Source organism: Hesperophylax consimilis, chromosome 6 (genome assembly GCF_061612785.1).
Source record: "Hesperophylax consimilis isolate HC1 chromosome 6, BYU_Hcon_1.0, whole genome shotgun sequence".
Taxonomy (NCBI): domain Eukaryota; kingdom Metazoa; phylum Arthropoda; class Insecta; order Trichoptera; family Limnephilidae; genus Hesperophylax; species Hesperophylax consimilis.
Window position 1 is genome coordinate 7,524,623 of NC_142841.1, and position 22,312 is coordinate 7,546,934.

The following is a 22,312-nucleotide window of genomic DNA, read 5'->3' on the forward strand; positions in this document are numbered from 1 at the left end:
GTATTTTTTAAAGTTGTTTCTATTAAAAAAATATATATTTTTTAGTAGTTTACACTTATGTTTTTTATTGAGTAATTTATTTTTTTATTTGTATTCTACTCAAGCGAAACGATAGGAAAACCTTAGGTATATGCTGACTACGAGTGCCCAGTAAAATTTAACACTTTCCCGACATAATTACTAATTCCTGATGATCTCAAACTGTGCCCGTGGTATTGTTCTCAGGTGCAAAGCTTTCACTTAGAACAAATTTCACTTAGTTTCATTTTTACACTCAAAATAAATATGACATATTTATCAAAATATCCCACTTCACGGCCATTTTAAATCGTACTTTTTGCCGGGAACTTGATGGGAGTCGCTATATGCACAGCGACTAATCGATAGGGGGCGTGGCCAACATATCCGAGCATACCCGAAGTGAAGTATAGGTATAAAAGGGACACTTTCTTTTGAATCACAAACCATGTTACACAAACCTAGCGTAGCCGCTAAACTAATTGAAAACTGGGATGTTTTTCTTGCCTTGACGCGAGCAGGCGCTATAAAGGGGGCACTTTATTTTGTATCACAAACCATGTTACACAAACCTAGCGTAGTTCTAAAAAGGTTTGTTTACATTATATTATTACAACGCCATTTCTGACGTTTCATTTCACCGCCCACCGCGTTTCACTGATTTCGCAACTCGGAACACCTCGGGTATGCTCGGATATGTTGGCCACGCCCCCTGTCGACTAGTCGCTGTGCATATAGCGAAATCAACATGGCCGCTTATAATTTGTTAATAAATGTCGATCTCAAACTATTTTCTGTTTTTTTCCATGTTTTTCCTTTATTATTTCAACTAAAATGAAGCATAATACGTTTGCCCCAAGGTAAGTTCATAATTACTTCTCATACCGTCGAGATTTGGCTTAATTTGACAATTTTAGCGCAAAAACAGTGAGGGCACTGATAGACAGCAAGTTTCAAACCTTATTTATTATCTAAAGCATATTTTTTAGTATTCATAATGTACACCAATTCGTTATAAAGATTAATCAAAATAGTGATTTAGCACTAAACTTCGCCTTAAATAGAAAAAAAAAAGAAAGTGATGGCAGTAATTTGCCGAAATGCCTGCTCGCACTTCTGTCTTTTAATGGCTAGATCTCCGGTGACACTAAGTAAGGCCTATCCCGAAGGGAGCCATTTCTGATTTGGTCCTCTTTTTGTTCACGTCTAAACCCACCTTAAGTTCGATGACTGTACCTATATCAAGACCCAAAGAAGATACGACCCGAAACAACGTAATTAAGCCTGATCTACACCTTTTCTTACAATTCAAACTGCTTCCAACCTTCTGTACCCACCGGGGCTATTTCATTCCAAATCGGGGTATGTTGTTAGGCTGAAGGTAATGGGAAGGGGAAGGAGACGAGAAAGAGGAAAGCGAGGAAGTACCTAACTATTAAGATCTACTCAAGAAATTAAAAGACATTTCAAGCAAAGTTTCGATTGGGCGGGTGTTACTTTGGTATGAGATTTTCTCGAAGCAAGAGCTCGAGTGCCACCTCTTCAATCGCGTATCGCGCAGTTGTTGCGTGATTTAGGGGGTATTTCACAAACGTCCAAGTAAACTCCGAGTAACAACTTGTCTGATTAAGATAATCGCATGATTAAAATGACAAGTAAACAACAAACTTCCCACGACCTACAAACATCTTGCAAGCACCTACCCGACAAATATTCGATACTTCGTGTGGCAACGCTGCATTTATGCCGTCTGCGTTCACGCCGCTCTATCGCCCCGCCGCTTGTCTATGCATATTTTCAAAACACCGGAATGTTGTTTACGTCGCTGTCACCCACATTCTTCCGCCATGCGCCCGAGATATAATTGTTTAACTGTTTTTACTTTTTAATTCGTTATTTACATAGTTTATTTTATTCGTCTCCTGTTTTAAATAGTTAATACGTTTCTTTTTTTAAATTCTAGTAGTGTTTTTTGCTGTTAATATAGATAATAATTGGTTACATAGGTTTAAGGTTATAATAAGTTTTGTTCATAAAAACAATATTTCGTGTATTTGTGTTATTTTGTTAGTTTTTTGTATAGTTTAATTATGGAAAAACGGGTGCGTAGCATCAATTTTAGCAGGGAAGAATGCGAAAGTCTCGTGAACTTGATTCACAAATACAAAGACATAATTGAAAATAAACAAAGTGACACTGCGCTGTGGAGAGAGAAGGATGCCGCCTGGCTTCGAATTGAAAAGGAGTTCAACTCTTCGTCGTCCTCGTGCTTTCGTTCATCAAAGACTTTAAAAATAAAGTACGAGGGCTTCAAGAGGTCTGTCCGAAAAAAGAGTGCGCTGATCAGGACTGAGCACTATAGCACAGGTGGAGGGCCCAGCAAAGCAGTTCCCCTGGACACGATGGAGCTGAAAGTTAAGGACCTAATCACCTTAAGCGTCCAGGGAAACATGAATAGCATCGACAGTGATGCTGGAACCATTGGTAAGTCGATATTGTTTTAATAAAATTCAGACTTCTGGCTCAAACTACTATCACTTTTATGTATAATAATTATTTATTTCATAAAGGTAGGACCTAATAATGATAAATCATCTTACAAGATGCAGTCGCTGTATTATAATGTTACACATCTTTGCAAATCATATTATGTGTGGCAGAAGAAGGATGAAAGCAGACTGAAAATTGTTGAAATGAGATCTCGGAGGCATATCTGTGGTAAAACCATGTATGCTCGTGTGAGAAATGTGGAGATCCGCAAAGAATGCAAGGCTGATGTAAGCGTAATGAATAAAATTAAGAAAGGGACCCTCAGGTGGTTTGGGCATGTAGAGCGAATAAACAGAGAGAGTAATGTAAGAAGAATATAGTGTAGGAATATCTACACATATTTAAGTACCAAGTACCTATGATGTTTCATATCATTTTATCATTTATTTCAGATAACCAAATTTCTGCAATGGAGGTGTCAATTGAGGAGGTGCCGGCGACACCGTGCAGAATCGTGTCACAGCCAATCCGGCAGATAATCTTCCTGGACCCGGACGATCCGTGTGAGCCGAGCACCTCCAAAGCCGTAGAAGCCCGTGCAGAACCTGAACCTGAAATCATCATAGAAGAGCTGAACACCGATGAGCCCATTCCTTCCTGCTCATCAAACAAGGTGGCTGCTCCTCCTGAGCCGCAGCAGTGGGACAGGTGGAGTGTCCCGCAACTCCGTACCGCAAGCCACCCAGCCTTACGGAAAGGGGCAAAGAAAGTGGTAGATATCCGGAAGGATATTATGTTCATACAAAAAAAATTTTTAATCGAGGAATTTGAGGAAAAGAAAAAGGAATGGGCGTTCAGGGAACGTGAAAGAAAAGAAATTGAAAAGGAATGGGCATTTAGGGAACGGGAAAGGAAGGAAAAGGAAAAAGAATGGGCTTTTCGGGAACGTGAAAGGCAAAATAAAGATTAAACAATTCAAAAATTAAATTATTGAAGACCAAATTAAAGTTGAATAAATTTTATAGGTTTTTACCAATATTTGGCTATTTATTTGCTTCCTTCTGTAACTGTATTATATTTTATAAATTAATATGTCCCACATATATACCTATAATGTAGGTATTATTACTGGTCTTCGGCTCGCAAGACTCATAAAAATGATATGTTTTTAGCATCTAGTAGAATAGAAAGTTATCGTAATATGAAACTATTAATAAAGGTTTCCTAATGAGGTGTTCACAAAACATTTGATCATCCACTCACACTATCACATCACCTACACAAACCTGCCTTATAGTTTACTACTCAAATTTATAAATTAAAGTACAGAATTATGTGCTAATATGTAATAGTAGTAGTAATTAAAAATGTATGTGCATAAAGGTAAGGATTTATTTACAATAGTAGTATTATTACAATTAAAAGGAAACAGGAGAAGATATTAAAAAATTATAAATGTTCAAGTAAGAAAAATGTATGAAAACTTTGTTAGCGACGGGCTCGATTGTCTAAAAGATGGGTGAAATAACCAAGAATGAGGTTTCTTCTTGCATTAGTACCTGGGTTTTCATCATTTAGCTCTTCATCATATTCCACAGCAACTTCTTGTACTTCCTCTACCACAAAGGGTGCATCATTCATTTTTACTGCTATATTATGCAACACTGCGCATGCCACAATAATTGCTGTGGTGCGCTCCATAGATAACGTAATACGTCTTCGCAGAACAGGGAATCTGCTCTTCAGAACACCAAAACACCTTTCAACAACATTCCTGCTGCGAATTTGTGATTCGTTATATAGGTTTTCGGCTGGGGTGTTGGTCTGTGGTAATGGTGTGAACAAATAATGTTGGCTTTGATACCCACTGTCCCCTAACAAAATGCTGCCATTAAAATGTCCAGCCTCAAACTTTGCTTTAATCAGCGAATTGTTAAAAATAGTTTGGTCGTGGCTGGATCCAGGCCAGCGGGCAACGATGTCTCTGATGATGAGGTCTGCGTCGCAAATAGCTTGGACATTCATGGAGAATATCCCTTTCCGATTACGGTAAACCTCGGCATCTTCTCCGTCTAAAACAGAAAAATATAGCTTTACTAGTTGTTATGTAGCGCAAAGATATATATTTTATAAAACTTGTATTGAAATAGTTTTTCATATAAATACAGGTAGGTATACAAACATATACTTTTACATGTATTTAACACTTTACCTATATTACAATATTTTTACAATAGCACACCTACATATTTATTATGTAAAATTACTTTTCATTATTCATGTTTTCAAAATCTTCATAATTTTATATCACTACTCTCTTTAGATTTACAGTGCAGAATCAAATACAATAACGTTATGTACTTACTTGGAGACAATGGAACATGGGTGCAGTCTATAGCACCAATGACCTTTGGAAAACAAGCCAGATTATAAAAGCCCTGTTTCAAGGGAGCTAGATCCTCAGGAAAGCAAATGAAGACAGGGCGAAGGTATGCTATTGCCTCGGAGACTTCCTTGATAAATCGACACGCGGATGATCTACTGACACCACTGAAGTCTCCAGCAGACATCAGATATGAACCGGTTGCGAAATATCTTAATGTCAGTAAAAGTTTGATGATGGTTGGCACAGCTTTATTCCTGAAATGGTGAAAACATTATGTGAACCAGTTACGATCTATAGGCAAAATATGCATTGTGAATATTCCATAAAATATGTATTGTATAGATGTAAATTAGAACACTACATACCGATTGCTCCTGGAACATATTTTATCTTTTATCGTGTCGTGAATTTCAATGACAGCCTTCTTTGTTAAACGAAATCTCGATCTAAATTCGACATCGTCTAGTACATTTAAATAATTCACTCTTTGCCTATAAACTCTTTTTCTTCGTCTCTCCGCCATTTCATCTGAATAAATATCGTCTAAAATGTCTGAGATCTCCATATTTCGTTAAAAATCGACACTTCTTCAACGTAACTAAAAACACAACCTAACTTCTGAGCTGTCAAAAAGCTTTGGCGCCATTTTGCACTGGTAGTAGGTATTAAAGTAAGAGCTATTCGCAAGGATTACTTCCGAGTAGTTTATACAGCTATTTACTTGACGAACAGCGCTCTTCGAGGATGGTGGGATGGATTTTGTAATTTACTTGCCGAGTATTGCTATTCGAAACTTACTTAAAGTTGGTGAAATACCCCCTTACTATTAGTAATATAGTGCGAGAGTTCGCGCATTGGCAGTAACCTTTCCCCCTCAACTCGGTGTTTCGTCCTTAGTCGAACTTTTAGGTGACGCGAGGAACAGCGAGGCAAGGCGAGCGCGCGAACTACACTCTTGTGTTCTGACTCCCTCATGTAATCGCAGAGAGTGCATAGCAAGCAAAAAATGCTAAGTGCATGAGTTGCTATAATGAAACAACGGTTTTTACGGTAGAAACTACTTCTAAGCACACTGTAACGAAGTTTTAAATTAATATCTAATTTATTAGAAGACCATTATACAACTGAATATTTATATACTTTTTTTGGGAATTACTTGGCGTACGTAGATCTGACATTATTTTGAGTAAAAAACGTGAAAGAAATTTTGGTCTCCAATGACATTTTTGATGTTTTTATTTTTTTTTAACTAAATTTTTTTTTTAAATATATGGGAATTGGACAGTCAGAGTCGGGTTGAGCAGTTACTCTTCAAAATCACCAATGATGATATGTAGAAGGAAAAAAAAGCTCATAAAAAAAACACAAAAAATCTTTAATTTACATTTTATACTCCAAATGATGTCATGAATCACTGGTTATACGTAAAGTACGGGTTCCACGGTCGAGATGTAAGTCTCTCCGGAGGTCGCAAATCCAGGCGTGCGCAAGTAAATTTTGATCGATTAATTTGTGTTATTTCACAATTTATTCATTTAGTATAGCATAATTGCGGCACGTTCCAGAGTGGGATATACTTTCAGTATCGCCCTGGTGTAAGACCACGTTTCAGAATTGAAAGGTTGCTTGAACTGGCTTTAGTCGTGTTTGGAGACCAGATCTGAATAGCTACGTACTCCGATTCCTTCCACTTTACCATCTCCTTCCCCTTTAGCCTCACAAAATCTCCCAATTGGAGATGCTAAGTCTCAATTGTTCCAAACGGTTTGGAGCAGTTGGTACTCTTGTGCGGTATTCACATAAAAAAGGAGAATAAAGTGAATTTGAGGCAAAGTATCAGAAAATAGGAGATAAAAGTTTAATGTAGAGAGTTCTGGAGAGTTTTAAAATCAAATACTTGTCAACTCACTGTCAAGTCAAAGCATTGAATTTTGTGGTATATGCCTAAATGACTTTCGACAGTCAATACGCAATGTCTAATTTCTAATGCCCTTTGAACCATCTTCATGCTTTGACTTATTATTATCTCCCATTCTTACTTTTATATTATTATTGTCATTGTTATTGTCTTCGCTCCTCATTTATATATGCTCTCCTTTCACTGTCATCTCTGTTTATAAAACTTATTCGTGTAATTAATGTGTTGTTAATGGACTATTTGTCCGTAAATAAATAAATAAATAAATAAATAAATAAATAAATAAACCTTCCAAAGCGAAATGCCGATAGCTTTTTTGCTCTCTGCTAATGCTAGGAAAGGTACTCTTTTTTTAATGAATAACCTTCAGTAATTCGGCTTATCCGGCCTTGAGTTTCGAACTAATCGATTCGCGGTTGATTTTAAAGATAGCGTGTGAAGTTTTCTTTCGCCCACCTATTTCAGTCGCATCCTGACATTATACGAATTTGAAACAGAAAACGACGAAATAAGTTTCTAGAGAACTGTTAATCTTTTGTTATCGTATATGGAATGTATTAGGTTTATCCACTCAAGCGATTTTCTATTGTCTATATATCGTCACCTTAAAGCAATAGTGGGATATCTTGAAAAATGCTGTTCTGAGATAATAGGACTTTTAGGTTTGCGTGAGCTCTAGCAGCATCAAATTAACTAATCTTGCAGATTAATGATTTAGTATAAGAGAGGTAAATTATTTAACATCAACACAAAATTGTAATAATAGAAAAATAATTAATTTTTTCATACTAATTTTGACAAAGTATACGTAAATCTGGAAATATCTCACTGTTGCGTGGAGTGTTTGGTAATCATCTCAAATTATCTCAGTGTAGCATAGTAATAATATTACGAGTTTCGATGGATAAATGAATTAATAATTGTTCCTCGGGAGATTTTTTCAATGTGTACGACTGTTTCAGGCTAATAATTGCTTTAAATAATTAATAATTGCTGAAAATAATTAATAATTGGTTAAAATAATTAATAATTCTTATTTCTGCATGTTTTTCCATGATGTTTATAATCATAAATACATTTTCAACAGTACACACCCACTCACTCAAAAATAACAGAAAACCTTTAGAATAAAAAGTATGTAATTTTTTTTACAGAAAACTTTAAGAACAAAAAAATAAAACAAATATGTGTTGATTCCCTGGAAACCTACAATGAACCTTCATCGTTATTTTCTTCTTGTACATCGCAGTCTGTATTAGCAGTATTAATTAATTCAAAACAAATTATGAGGTTTTTTTGGTATAACACCACTTTGGCAAACAAATAAGAAATCACGATTTTTATTCGGTGGAATTGTAGGTGGAACTGTATAGTGTATAAGCTGGTCCTAGAATTATACTATTCTCATTCCGAACATTCTTTAGTCGCTCTCTCACATTAATGCTCTGATTAAATGGATCCTCGGTGTAGGTGCTTTTGTATTTGATAACTAACGATTCGTCTTTAGTGATCTGTAAAATCTTAACTTTATTCCAAATACATTTATTTTTGTCCATGTTTATTGAGAAATTTTTTCCAGTCTTCTCACATACCTTCTTCCAGTCAATGAAGTCCGTTGTTTCCATTACTGTTAACTTATAACGAGGTTCATTCTTCTTGGAACACTTTATGATCATCGCTAACTCCGTTGGAATAAATATTAGGCCTTGTTTTAAAACCCTGACCTTTTCTCTGTCGATGCAATAATGAATGGAGTCTCCTTTGTTCTCTGAGTGCCCAACAATTAGGTATATATGGGTAATGATTTGAATATCAAGTGTTCATAGTGCATGCATGTACATAGAAAATAAATAAATTGTTTTTATCCTGTGCCACACAGTTATCAGAATAAAAGATCACTTCCCATTTCCCTTGGCAAAGGTCTTTTAAAAATGTGTACACGCAGGTAGATATTTCAACTGCGCATCTTTTAGCTACACCCTCATGCCGCATGTAACAATGGCCCTGTCGTGTTTGGTATTGTAAATACAGAAGTTATAACGTTCAACTTGCTCTTATAAAAAAATAGATATATTGCCATTTGGCAACGGTATAACAGCTTGAAAGTCATAAATAGCAACTACAGTATCATCAGTGGTCTTGGTAATGTTTTTATCTTTTTCTTGTCGAGATAGCTTTACATTCTGAATGTGTTCAGAATATTATTATTTTTTCTAATATCTCATTTGCAGTACTATAGTTGTATTATACACAAAATCCACAAAGGTTTTTTTTTGGTTAAAAAAAATATATATTGAATTTGGTATTGAATTGTATGTAGAGTGTGTAACATAGAGATTACATACCGAGACACACTTCTATTTGTACAAATTGTACATCTTTTGGATATTTGGAGATCCGAGATGATCCTGCACGATAATAGTGCGATTCCACTCTACTAAAGCTGTTGATGTGATTCATAACACCATCAACTAAATCATCCTTTTGCAGGAAGCTATCTGTTTTATTTTTTAATGCAGTGCTTATGGTATTATTGCTTATATCTAAGGTTGCCATAAAACAATCTTACACATACGTATGTTATGTCCATCTCTCTCAAAATAATAACCACTATTAGCTAGCATTCATGGAATCATAAATATTAAAATATTTTAATCGATCAACTTCCAAAACAGATTCAGAACATTTGTATTTACAATTAGTACACAGTACAGGCTTAATTTGTTTTGCTCTGCGTATTTTTCCTGACTTTGCTACATACTCTAGACCAGTATTCACCTTCAGATTATTTATGTTTCTCTTCCAAGATCACCCAACTTGTTGAAAACTATAGAGCTACAATGAGACAATAATTTTATTTCAGTATTTTAAACGACCTTTTGAAAGCAACAGTGGGACAACATCAATATCTCAGTGTTGCTCTGAGTGACCCAACATTTCAATACTGAGATTTTACTTGTAACACTGGCAATTTTTTTTTTACAAAATATCCAAGTAATGCATCATGTAGAGCTCAAAATTTTACATCGAACTGCATACTTATCTCAAAAGTGTATTTTTCGAAGATATCCCACTATTGCTTTAAGGTGACGATATATATTATATATAATATGACACCAATCGCTCGAGTGATGGTCACTATAATCAGTAACCTAAAAGACTTTTTGTGATAAGTTGATCTCGACTACGAAGCATAGAATCGCAACTATAACTCTAGAACGGATAGTTCTGGCGTCATGATTTTTTGTTGGAAACAGCTTTTTTGTGTGCGGAATTTATATATAATATAATAAGTATTTAAATGTTTATCAATTTAAGATGATATATCAATAATTCTCAATGAAAACATGAAACCGATAAAGGTCGCAACTGGGACTTGAACACGGATCCTACAGGACCTTTACCGTTTTTTATGTCTTTGTTGGTTTCATTTTTTCATTGAGAGTTGTCGATGTTATCTTCACCAATGATTAAATATTACAACGAGGTTTTTAAGCCTCAATAAGATATCCTTAATAAAATTAAAATTTATATACGGGTGTATAGCAACTAAGTTACATATCATTTTGCTATCCGATTTTTTTTTTCAATAAAATGTTTCTGTCACACGTCGCCACACTGCTACATGCGCAACGAATCACGTGATAAGCGTTCTCTCTCCTCTATTACCGTGATGTTGGAAAGAGACGGAGTGCGAAGCTTGCGACTGCACCCAACTACTCAGTTGAGAAGTGTGATGGAAAATATATTGTTTGTATTTAATTTAACCCTTCAGTACTTTCATCACTTTTGTTCAGTTTGCAATGTTTTTCAGAACAATCTCATGCGAAATTACGTAATGATATTTTGTGGAAATACGTAATAGGTAGTACAACTATGTAAAAACGAAAAACTGTATCTTATTGTACTGTGTGTTTCTTAATAAAAAAATAAATAAATTTCTGGTAAATGTATTTTTCCTATAGGATACACGCGGCACGTCCCTGAGTAATAAATAGGTAATAATTATTGTTAAAAAAAACAATTCAACTTAAAATATGTTTTTAAACATATCTCAGTGTCGGCCACCTTTTAGATTTGAAAAATTGCTTGAAATGGATTTAAACGTGTTTGGTAAACCAGGCGCATCCCCACCTTCCTCTCCTTCATCTCCTTCCCTTCCATATACCATTCCGCCTTAAAACATACAATTGATATTGCCATAGTCTTACGTTTACCGTTTCGGCGAATGAATGGATATTATCTTAAAAAATAAAATACATTTTTTAAGGAACTTAAAGTGCTAAAGATAAATATGTTTAAAATCGGTAGAAATTGAGAATGTGGGGCACAAGGAGAAGATTAATAAATAACAAACTTAAGGAACATCCATGTGTTAATGAAATGAGGCAATATTTAGCATACATGGTTGTAACGATTGTCAAAAATTAAGGATAGAATCTAGTTGACACCAACGTACTTTATAAGAAACTTCATGAAGAAGATTAATATAATCTCACTATTGTAATATTTGTCGTCAAAGATAAAAGAAGAACCCAACATGAGCCCTGTGGAATGTACAGAATAAATTGAGACACATTGATAGAGGATTATTACCATTATTACTCTCAATTGAGCCATAAAAGAGAGCGATGGATCCCGCCTTGGTTTGGGGCAACGAAATTTATCCCGCTACATTGCAGACTACATCAATATTTATAACTAGCCTCCCTTCACTCTGTTTCTGTAGATAAGATAACTGAAGATATTGATTCAAAGTACACAAATTCATGCATAAACATTTCATTGAACCTATTTTTCTTTTATTTTAAGCGCCCTGATGCTATCGAGCTTCAATAAGTGATCATTTTCACTTCGCATAGTGTGATAATCGCTTTACAACCATAACCGTGAGATATGCAGATCGAATGAAGCCTAGAATCTATTTACCGATAAAACTTGAAACTTACAATACATATTTGGACAAAAAACCACTATACGTTACGGTACATATTTTTTACGACATAGTACCTAGTATCTATCTCATCGCTGAAAGTTTACGAATTTGAACTTCGTAAGTTTCTAAATGAGAATCGAAAGCCATCAAACCTCTCGAAATATTTTGAATGCTAATTCTTTAGAATGATTTTCCAACGAATTCATTCTAGTGAATTTTTTTATATCTCGATTTCTGTTTTTTGTATTGTACGATCATTGAGTTATATATAAATGGAGTCTACATTCCTTGCAATATCAGTGTGAAATATTGTTCCCGTGCGGGAAGTAGGAAGGGGGTGTGACGACTGTCGATGTCGCCCGAATCCTTCCGACCGCGAACGAACTCAACGAACGTGTCGAAGGTGATCGGCCGCGCGCCGCCACACAAATGCTCCACGAGTTTTCAACATTAATAAGTCATTTTACACGACTACTGATTATGGTAAAACTTACAAATAGATTTCGCACTCCCTGTATTTTCAAGTACAACTTGTACAATATCTCAGCGTTTGTCAGCATTTTGAAGTTATCGCCAGATACCTGTGCCCGGCGAGCGCTCGAAACCGACTGAAGCCCGTGATATTTCACATCGGACAATGATCCGATATGCGTGGCCCATACTTCGAACGCCAAAGCTGACTCTATCTGTATACCTCATTGTATACGATAGATTAATTACTCATTTGCAGTACACGATTTCTTATCTTAACATTCAATATTGAAAGCTAGGGATACAAAAGGTTATATTATTAACTATTTTAGATATTATATTCAATAACACCATCGTCATGCTATATATACTGTGCTGGAACATCTGTTATGTCGTGTAGTATCTTGAACAAGTCGTGGCGAAGAATAAGGCTGAAGTTTTCAGGCATGTAATTGTGAGGCTTAGCGTAGTGAGAAAATGGGCAGCAAGAAGCTTGGGAATTAGATCTGGTGATTTGACCGCCTGTCCTTGAACCCTCAACCTCTGGTTCCGGAGTCAAGAAGCTGCAGTCCATGAACGAGATATCGAACCCACGAGAAGCATTCTTGTACAAATCGATAGAAAAATCAATGAATCAGCGTCGTGGGTGATATTATTTGACCTGCCTAACAAACATTGCCTCCTTCGGAATCCACCTGGTCGTGCACATTTTTTCAGCCGATATTTAATATTTATTATAAGCGGCCATTTAACATATGCTTATTATAACGGTATCGATTTGAACAAACGACTCATTGTGGTAGCAGCATTGTTAACAGTTGGTGGGAGGAAAATAATTCTACGAACTTATACGCCCCCTTCCAACTTCCCACCAAAAAAAACTTCATAGATAAGTACCAGTTCGTAACCAGCCACTTGCAAAGAGTTGGCACAGGCATACATAATTATATTGTGAACATTATTATTTGATTTTTATAAGCCAATGTGGCACGACGCGAGGACATTCACCTGTGATGATTTGTAAGTACATTGTGCACGTGGGTATTTTTGCCAAAGTTGATACATTTTTTATGCTTTCAATTACCTTACTTATACGTTATTTTTAAAGTTTCCACCAATACCAGATTACTGGTTGTCTGGATAGACCGGCCTGATTTACTAAGCCTAATTACCTTCCATATACCAACAACAATATCAGGACTGAGTCATTTAGATACTCGCTTGTACTTGGATTGCATGCAGTCGACAATACTATCTCAGAAATAATAGATGTGTTCTACTGCACGGAATTTAGTAAGAAGAAGGCTATAATAACATACCTCATAAATAAATCTTAATATTAGCTTTTATTATTATTTTGCATGTGTTATATGTTATAACAAATTCTTATAACAAATAATTAGTCGCTTGAAATATCCATAGAAATAGAAAATATTTCTGAGTAAAAATAAATGCCGCCGACGGGAATTGAACCCGCGGCTTCTGAGATCCGGTCAGGTGCTCTGAGACCACTGAGCTACGTCGGCTTATTTCCAACACGCCAAATAATTCAATGTGTCCTAGTACTTCAATCAACAATTACTGCTTATTATATTTTTTTCACCTGTAAACAACCAACTTTATTTTTGTAGGAAAGGCTTTGTTAGTGCTAAATTTCGTCGAGACATATTATATCTACATTTGTTGGTGAAATATTTTGACTTGTCAAATATATATTTATTTTTTAATGATAAACTAATTTTTATAAGACAAGGCTTTTTATGCATAGCACAAAGGATAGGAAATTATTTCTTATATTTTATTTATCTTTTTTTTAATAGTGTTCCACTAAATTAAAAAGACTTAATAAGACAAGATACAGTATTTTGTTCTGTATTTTTCAACTAATCAATAAGAAAGGAGTGTCGAAAGTCGGGCAGCAACTATTTGTGAATGTAGTATTCATAATAATATTTACGAATATAATTCATCAACGTGAATGTGTTTCGTAGATACACATTAGAGCGGAGAAAGTGTTAGCACATAAGTTTAGTATGGATTGTAGCTATCTAATATTTGGCAGGAAATGAACACAGTGTACTGTTACGTACGTGTTGTGATTTCAGTTGCAGTTGGTTGCGGAATACTAATACACAGTTGATAAAAAGGTGAAGAAAAGATGAAGAAAGGAATGCTGGCCTATTCAAATCTGCTCAATGAAAGGAGAGTCCAATAAAAGAACTAGTCTAGTGGCTCGGTAATGTAGAGTCCACACCAGGTAAAATGGGTCGATAATGTAGAGTCCACACCAGGTAAAGTGGTTCGGTAATGTGGAGTCCACACCAGGTAAAATGGGTCCATAATGTGGAGTCCACACCAGGTAAAATGGGTCGGTAATGTAGAGTCCACACCAGGTAAAGTGGTTCGGTAATGTGGAGTCCACGCCAGGTAAAATGGGTCGGTAATGTAGAGTTCGCGCCAGGTAAAGTGGTTCGGTAATGTAGAGTCCACACCAGGTAAAGTGGTTCGGTAATGTGGAGTCCACGCCAGGTAAAATGGGTCGGTAATGTGGAGTTCGCGCCAGGTAAAGTGGTTCGGTAATGTAGAGTCCACACCAGGTAAAGTGGTTCGGTAATGTGGAGTCCACACCAGGTAAAATGGGTCGGTAATGTAGAGTACACACCAGGTAAAGTGGTTCGGTAATGTGGAGTCCACACCAGGTAAAATGGGTCGGTAATGAGGAGTTCACGCCAGGTAAAATGGGTCGGTAATGTGTAGTCCAAACAGATGAAAGGTGAGACACAAGCGACAAATATTAGTAAAAGGTTGCGTAGACACTAAAAAATATAGAAGAATAATTTGAATAAATTAAATTATAACAGAGAGAATTTACAATTATTGAAGAAATACATTAAATCACTCAGTATATGATACCGCAAAAGAGTTCCAGCTGCTCGGAGCCAGTGGAACTTTGACATGTTTAGTTGAAGGAAGAAGCTTGATTATTCAGATATGAAAGTTGCCTTATTTTTTTTATTTATGTAAGCCTTTACATAAAAGTGGTGGATGATATCATAAGTAGGTATACATTGTACATAGGAGAATATCTGTATTATATAGGAAATAATAATTATGTAGGAAGATGTAATTAAAAAGTCGGATCAATAATAATAATAATAATAATAATAATAATAATAATAATTGGATAATTTGTAGAGCGCCGTTTTTGTGAAAAATCACCTCAAGGGCGCTGTACAATTTATTTCCTAGGATCTACATTTGTTATTTAGAAATGATACCAAAACATACTTACCTGGCAAGTCACTTCCAACAAACACACTTATATTAAAAAGTTTATGCTTATAAAAGATAGAACTGCACGCAGAGGACACTATATCAAAAAACACTGGTCGTCGCATGATCTTAAGTCTGCTATAGTTTTTATTTTAATTTAAATGTATTTTAACTGTCCTAAAAGCCTACAAATTGTTAGTTGTTATCATTTTTATTTATTTATTTTTAATTATTATTTTTATTTATTTTATTTTATTTTTAGTATTTTTTACATTTTGTTAATTTAAATGTAAATTGCCGTCAACTGTGAAAGTGGAGGTTTCTGAAATTATGGATACGACTGTCTGAAAAGGTGCGTTTTAAGTTTAGACCTAAATTCTGTCGAGTCTGCGATCATTCTCAAATCATGTGGCAGTCCATTCCAGGCTTTAGGTCCTGACACGGCAAAAGCACGCTCACCGAACTTAGTATCTGGTGTGCGCTTTGGTTCCTTCAACCTTCCGATAGCTGATGACGTTGCTGACCTAAGGGTTGACTGTCGGGAGTTGGAATCTTCTGGAATACACAATTCTGATAAATAAGCCGGAGCCATTCCGTTAAGTGACTTAAATACCATCCAGCATACCTTGAACTGGATTCTTTCAGGACATTTGAGCCAGTGCAGATTTTTGAGATGCTCTGAAATGTGGGAGTATTTAGATACTCCGGTGATAAGCCTTGCCGCGGCGTTGAAAACGGATTGTAATTTGTTGATTTGACATTTAGGGAGACTTGCATATATTCCGTTGCAATAATCTAGACGTGAAACAACATAGGAATTGACTAGCAATTTAGTCGCCTCTGTTGGCAGGTTTCTCCGCACTGCTTTAATTTGCCTTAATTGAAAGAACCCCGTGCTTACAGTTCTGTTCACCTGAGTTTTAAGGGAAAAATTAGCATCCAGATTGACACCCAGTAATTTGATGCACGTTTTTGGAGTGATGTCACTTCCGGAAATGGTTATTGGGGAGTTTTCAATGTTATGCTGACGTCTGCTTGTAGCAGTCCACAGAAACTCAGTCTTTGTGGGATTCAGTTTCAATCTATTTGAGGTCATCCAGCGAGTAATTGCTTCTATACACTCAGTTATACGAATTTTTAGACTGTTTATTTCTTCTGGTAAGCAGTAAAAATAAACTTGCTGGTCATCAGCGTAGCAGTGAGATAGAAGGCCGAATGATTCTATTATTTTAGCGACATCATTTGTGAAGAGGATGAAGAGTAGTGGGCCCAGAACGGACCCTTGGGGTACTCCAGATGAAAGGGTTGCATAATTTGATTGGTTTTTTCCTACTTTTACGGCTTGTAAACGGTTGGCCAGGTACGATGTCAGCCAGGTCTTAACATCACAGTTTAAACCAAATGATTCATCTAATCGTTTAATAAGAAAATAATAATAATTTTTTCCATAGGGAAGCTCATAGCTCAGAAATGCACAAAATAATTTGCAAGGCAGATAGAAATATTACACCTTTAAATTTATACGATGAGAATGCCAACATTTTTATAAATCCCAACCAGGAATTATTAGATTCCTGATCAAATAAAATTTTACACGCAAAACACTTCAATTATCTCAACCAAACGTATGTTGACAAATTTTTGTCAAACAAATGGTTGAGTATTGGAGAGTTGAGCGCAGAAATAGAAGGATTTATGCTTGCCATTCAGGATAGAGTCATTAATACTAAAAATTATAGAAAGCATATAATCAAAGATATAAATCAAATTGATGATTTGTGTAGAAAATGTTTGGCTTTTCCGGAAACTATAGAACATATTATATCGGGATATTCTATATTAGCACCGTCCGAGTATACATTTAGGCACAATCAAGTTTTAAAAATGATTCACCAAAATTTGGTAATTAAACATAACTTGATTGACTGCCGTAATATAGTACCATATTATGAATACGAACCAAATTCCTTTTTAGAAAACGAATTTTATAAAATATATTATGATAAAACTATACTAACAGACCGAGCGATTAGTCATAATAGACCCGATATTGTTTTACATGACAAAATTAAAAAAAATAACTTATATCATTGATGTCGCTATACCAAATTCCTGTAATATTCAAAAATCTGTTAGCGAAAAAATAAGAAAATACACAGATTTAGGAAATGAAATAAAAAGAATTTGGCATTCTCAGACTATAAAAATATTACCATTCGTTATTTCGGCTACTGGCATTATACCTATCTCTCTAATTAAAAATTTAGGCGTATTAGATCTATCAAAAAATTTATATATAAAGATGCAAAAGTCGGTCATTTTGAATTCATGAAGAAGATTAATATAATCTCACTATTGTAATATTTGTCGTCAAAGATAAAAGAAGAACCCAACATGAGCCCTGTGGAATGTACAGAATAAATTGAGACACATTGATAGAGGATTATTACCATTATTACTCTCAATTGAGCCATAAAAGAGAGCGATGGATCCCGCCTTGGTTTGGGGCAACGAAATTTATCCCGCTACATTGCAGACTACATCAATATTTATAACTAGCCTCCCTTCACTCTGTTTCTGTAGATAAGATAACTGAAGATATTGATTCAAAGTACACAAATTCATGCATAAACATTTCATTGAACCTATTTTTCTTTTATTTTAAGCGCCCTGATGCTATCGAGCTTCAATAAGTGATCATTTTCACTTCGCATAGTGTGATAATCGCTTTACAACCATAACCGTGAGATATGCAGATCGAATGAAGCCTAGAATCTATTTACCGATAAAACTTGAAACTTACAATACATATTTGGACAAAAAACCACTATACGTTACGGTACATATTTTTTACGACATAGTACCTAGTATCTATCTCATCGCTGAAAGTTTACGAATTTGAACTTCGTAAGTTTCTAAATGAGAATCGAAAGCCATCAAACCTCTCGAAATATTTTGAATGCTAATTCTTTAGAATGATTTTCCAACGAATTCATTCTAGTGAATTTTTTTATATCTCGATTTCTGTTTTTTGTATTGTACGATCATTGAGTTATATATAAATGGAGTCTACATTCCTTGCAATATCAGTGTGAAATATTGTTCCCGTGCGGGAAGTAGGAAGGGGGTGTGACGACTGTCGATGTCGCCCGAATCCTTCCGACCGCGAACGAACTCAACGAACGTGTCGAAGGTGATCGGCCGCGCGCCGCCACACAAATGCTCCACGAGTTTTCAACATTAATAAGTCATTTTACACGACTACTGATTATGGTAAAACTTACAAATAGATTTCGCACTCCCTGTATTTTCAAGTACAACTTGTACAATATCTCAGCGTTTGTCAGCATTTTGAAGTTATCGCCAGATACCTGTGCCCGGCGAGCGCTCGAAACCGACTGAAGCCCGTGATATTTCACATCGGACAATGATCCGATATGCGTGGCCCATACTTCGAACGCCAAAGCTGACTCTATCTGTATACCTCATTGTATACGATAGATTAATTACTCATTTGCAGTACACGATTTCTTATCTTAACATTCAATATTGAAAGCTAGGGATACAAAAGGTTATATTATTAACTATTTTAGATATTATATTCAATAACACCATCGTCATGCTATATATACTGTGCTGGAACATCTGTTATGTCGTGTAGTATCTTGAACAAGTCGTGGCGAAGAATAAGGCTGAAGTTTTCAGGCATGTAATTGTGAGGCTTAGCGTAGTGAGAAAATGGGCAGCAAGAAGCTTGGGAATTAGATCTGGTGATTTGACCGCCTGTCCTTGAACCCTCAACCTCTGGTTCCGGAGTCAAGAAGCTGCAGTCCATGAACGAGATATCGAACCCACGAGAAGCATTCTTGTACAAATCGATAGAAAAATCAATGAATCAGCGTCGTGGGTGATATTATTAATGTGTAGTCCAAACAGATGAAAGGTGAGACACAAGCGACAAATATTAGTAAAAGGTTGCGTAGACACTAAAAAATATAGAAGAATAATTTGAATAAATTAAATTATAACAGAGAGAATTTACAATTATTGAAGAAATACATTAAATCACTCAGTATATGATACCGCAAAAGAGTTCCAGCTGCTCGGAGCCAGTGGAACTTTGACATGTTTAGTTGAAGGAAGAAGCTTGATTATTCAGATATGAAAGTTGCCTTATTTTTTTTATTTATGTAAGCCTTTACATAAAAGTGGTGGATGATATCATAAGTAGGTATACATTGTACATAGGAGAATATCTGTATTATATAGGAAATAATAATTATGTAGGAAGATGTAATTAAAAAGTCGGATCAATAATAATAATAATAATAATAATAATAATAATAATAATTGGATAATTTGTAGAGCGCCGTTTTTGTGAAAAATCACCTCAAGGGCGCTGTACAATTTATTTCCTAGGATCTACATTTGTTATTTAGAAATGATACCAAAACATACTTACCTGGCAAGTCACTTCCAACAAACACACTTATATTAAAAAGTTTATGCTTATAAAAGATAGAACTGCACGCAGAGGACACTATATCAAAAAACACTGGTCGTCGCATGATCTTAAGTCTGCTATAGTTTTTATTTTAATTTAAATGTATTTTAACTGTCCTAAAAGCCTACAAATTGTTAGTTGTTATCATTTTTATTTATTTATTTTTAATTATTATTTTTATTTATTTTATTTTATTTTTAGTATTTTTTACATTTTGTTAATTTAAATGTAAATTGCCGTCAACTGTGAAAGTGGAGGTTTCTGAAATTATGGATACGACTGTCTGAAAAGGTGCGTTTTAAGTTTAGACCTAAATTCTGTCGAGTCTGCGATCATTCTCAAATCATGTGGCAGTCCATTCCAGGCTTTAGGTCCTGACACGGCAAAAGCACGCTCACCGAACTTAGTATCTGGTGTGCGCTTTGGTTCCTTCAACCTTCCGATAGCTGATGACGTTGCTGACCTAAGGGTTGACTGTCGGGAGTTGGAATCTTCTGGAATACACAATTCTGATAAATAAGCCGGAGCCATTCCGTTAAGTGACTTAAATACCATCCAGCATACCTTGAACTGGATTCTTTCAGGACATTTGAGCCAGTGCAGATTTTTGAGATGCTCTGAAATGTGGGAGTATTTAGATACTCCGGTGATAAGCCTTGCCGCGGCGTTGAAAACGGATTGTAATTTGTTGATTTGACATTTAGGGAGACTTGCATATATTCCGTTGCAATAATCTAGACGTGAAACAACATAGGAATTGACTAGCAATTTAGTCGCCTCTGTTGGCAGGTGTCTCCGCACTGCTTTAATTTGCCTTAATTGAAAGAACCCCGTGCTTACAGTTCTGTTCACCTGAGTTTTAAGGGAAAAATTAGCATCCAGATTGACACCCAGTAATTTGATGCACGTTTTTGGAGTGATGTCACTTCCGGAAATGGTTATTGGGGAGTTTTCAATGTTATGCTGACGTCTGCTTGTAGCAGTCCACAGAAACTCAGTCTTTGTGGGATTCAGTTTCAATCTATTTGAGGTCATCCAGCGAGTAATTGCTTCTATACACTCAGTTATACGAATTTTTAGACTGTTTATTTCTTCTGGTAAGCAGTAAAAATAAACTTGCTGGTCATCAGCGTAGCAGTGAGATAGAAGGCCGAATGATTCTATTATTTTAGCGACATCATTTGTGAAGAGGATGAAGAGTAGTGGGCCCAGAACGGACCCTTGGGGTACTCCAGATGAAAGGGTTGCATAATTTGATTGGTTTTTTCCTACTTTTACGGCTTGTAAACGGTTGGCCAGGTACGATGTCAGCCAGGTCTTAACATCACAGTTTAAACCAAATGATTCATCTAATCGTTTAATAAGAAAATAATAATAATTTTTTCCATAGGGAAGCTCATAGCTCAGAAATGCACAAAATAATTTGCAAGGCAGATAGAAATATTACACCTTTAAATTTATACGATGAGAATGCCAACATTTTTATAAATCCCAACCAGGAATTATTAGATTCCTGATCAAATAAAATTTTACACGCAAAACACTTCAATTATCTCAACCAAACGTATGTTGACAAATTTTTGTCAAACAAATGGTTGAGTATTGGAGAGTTGAGCGCAGAAATAGAAGGATTTATGCTTGCCATTCAGGATAGAGTCATTAATACTAAAAATTATAGAAAGCATATAATCAAAGATATAAATCAAATTGATGATTTGTGTAGAAAATGTTTGGCTTTTCCGGAAACTATAGAACATATTATATCGGGATATTCTATATTAGCACCGTCCGAGTATACATTTAGGCACAATCAAGTTTTAAAAATGATTCACCAAAATTTGGTAATTAAACATAACTTGATTGACTGCCGTAATATAGTACCATATTATGAATACGAACCAAATTCCTTTTTAGAAAACGAATTTTATAAAATATATTATGATAAAACTATACTAACAGACCGAGCGATTAGTCATAATAGACCCGATATTGTTTTACATGACAAAATTAAAAAAAATAACTTATATCATTGATGTCGCTATACCAAATTCCTGTAATATTCAAAAATCTGTTAGCGAAAAAATAAGAAAATACACAGATTTAGGAAATGAAATAAAAAGAATTTGGCATTCTCAGACTATAAAAATATTACCATTCGTTATTTCGGCTACTGGCATTATACCTATCTCTCTAATTAAAAATTTAGGCGTATTAGATCTATCAAAAAATTTATATATAAAGATGCAAAAGTCGGTCATTTTGAATACATGTAGGATAACAAAAGATTTTTTAAATATTTATGTTGAGGGATCAGTA

The 22,312-nt window shown here is 35.3% G+C and overlaps 2 protein-coding genes across 2 annotated transcripts in view; one reads left to right on the top strand and one right to left on the bottom strand.

The window, feature by feature from the left end:
- LOC149422905 (mannosyl-oligosaccharide alpha-1,2-mannosidase IA-like) overlaps positions 1 to 22,312 on the bottom strand; it is a 565,758-nt gene that overhangs the window by 537,813 nt on the left and 5,633 nt on the right. The gene's annotated exons all lie outside the window — the stretch shown is intronic.
- LOC149422909 (uncharacterized) lies at positions 1,588 to 3,488 on the top strand. The gene is made up of 2 exons (XM_089632346.1): positions 1,588 to 2,502; positions 2,961 to 3,488. Exons 1-2 carry the CDS (start codon positions 2,109 to 2,111, stop codon positions 3,476 to 3,478), a joined length of 912 nt encoding a protein of 303 aa, XP_089488472.1. The 5' UTR covers positions 1,588 to 2,108; the 3' UTR covers positions 3,479 to 3,488.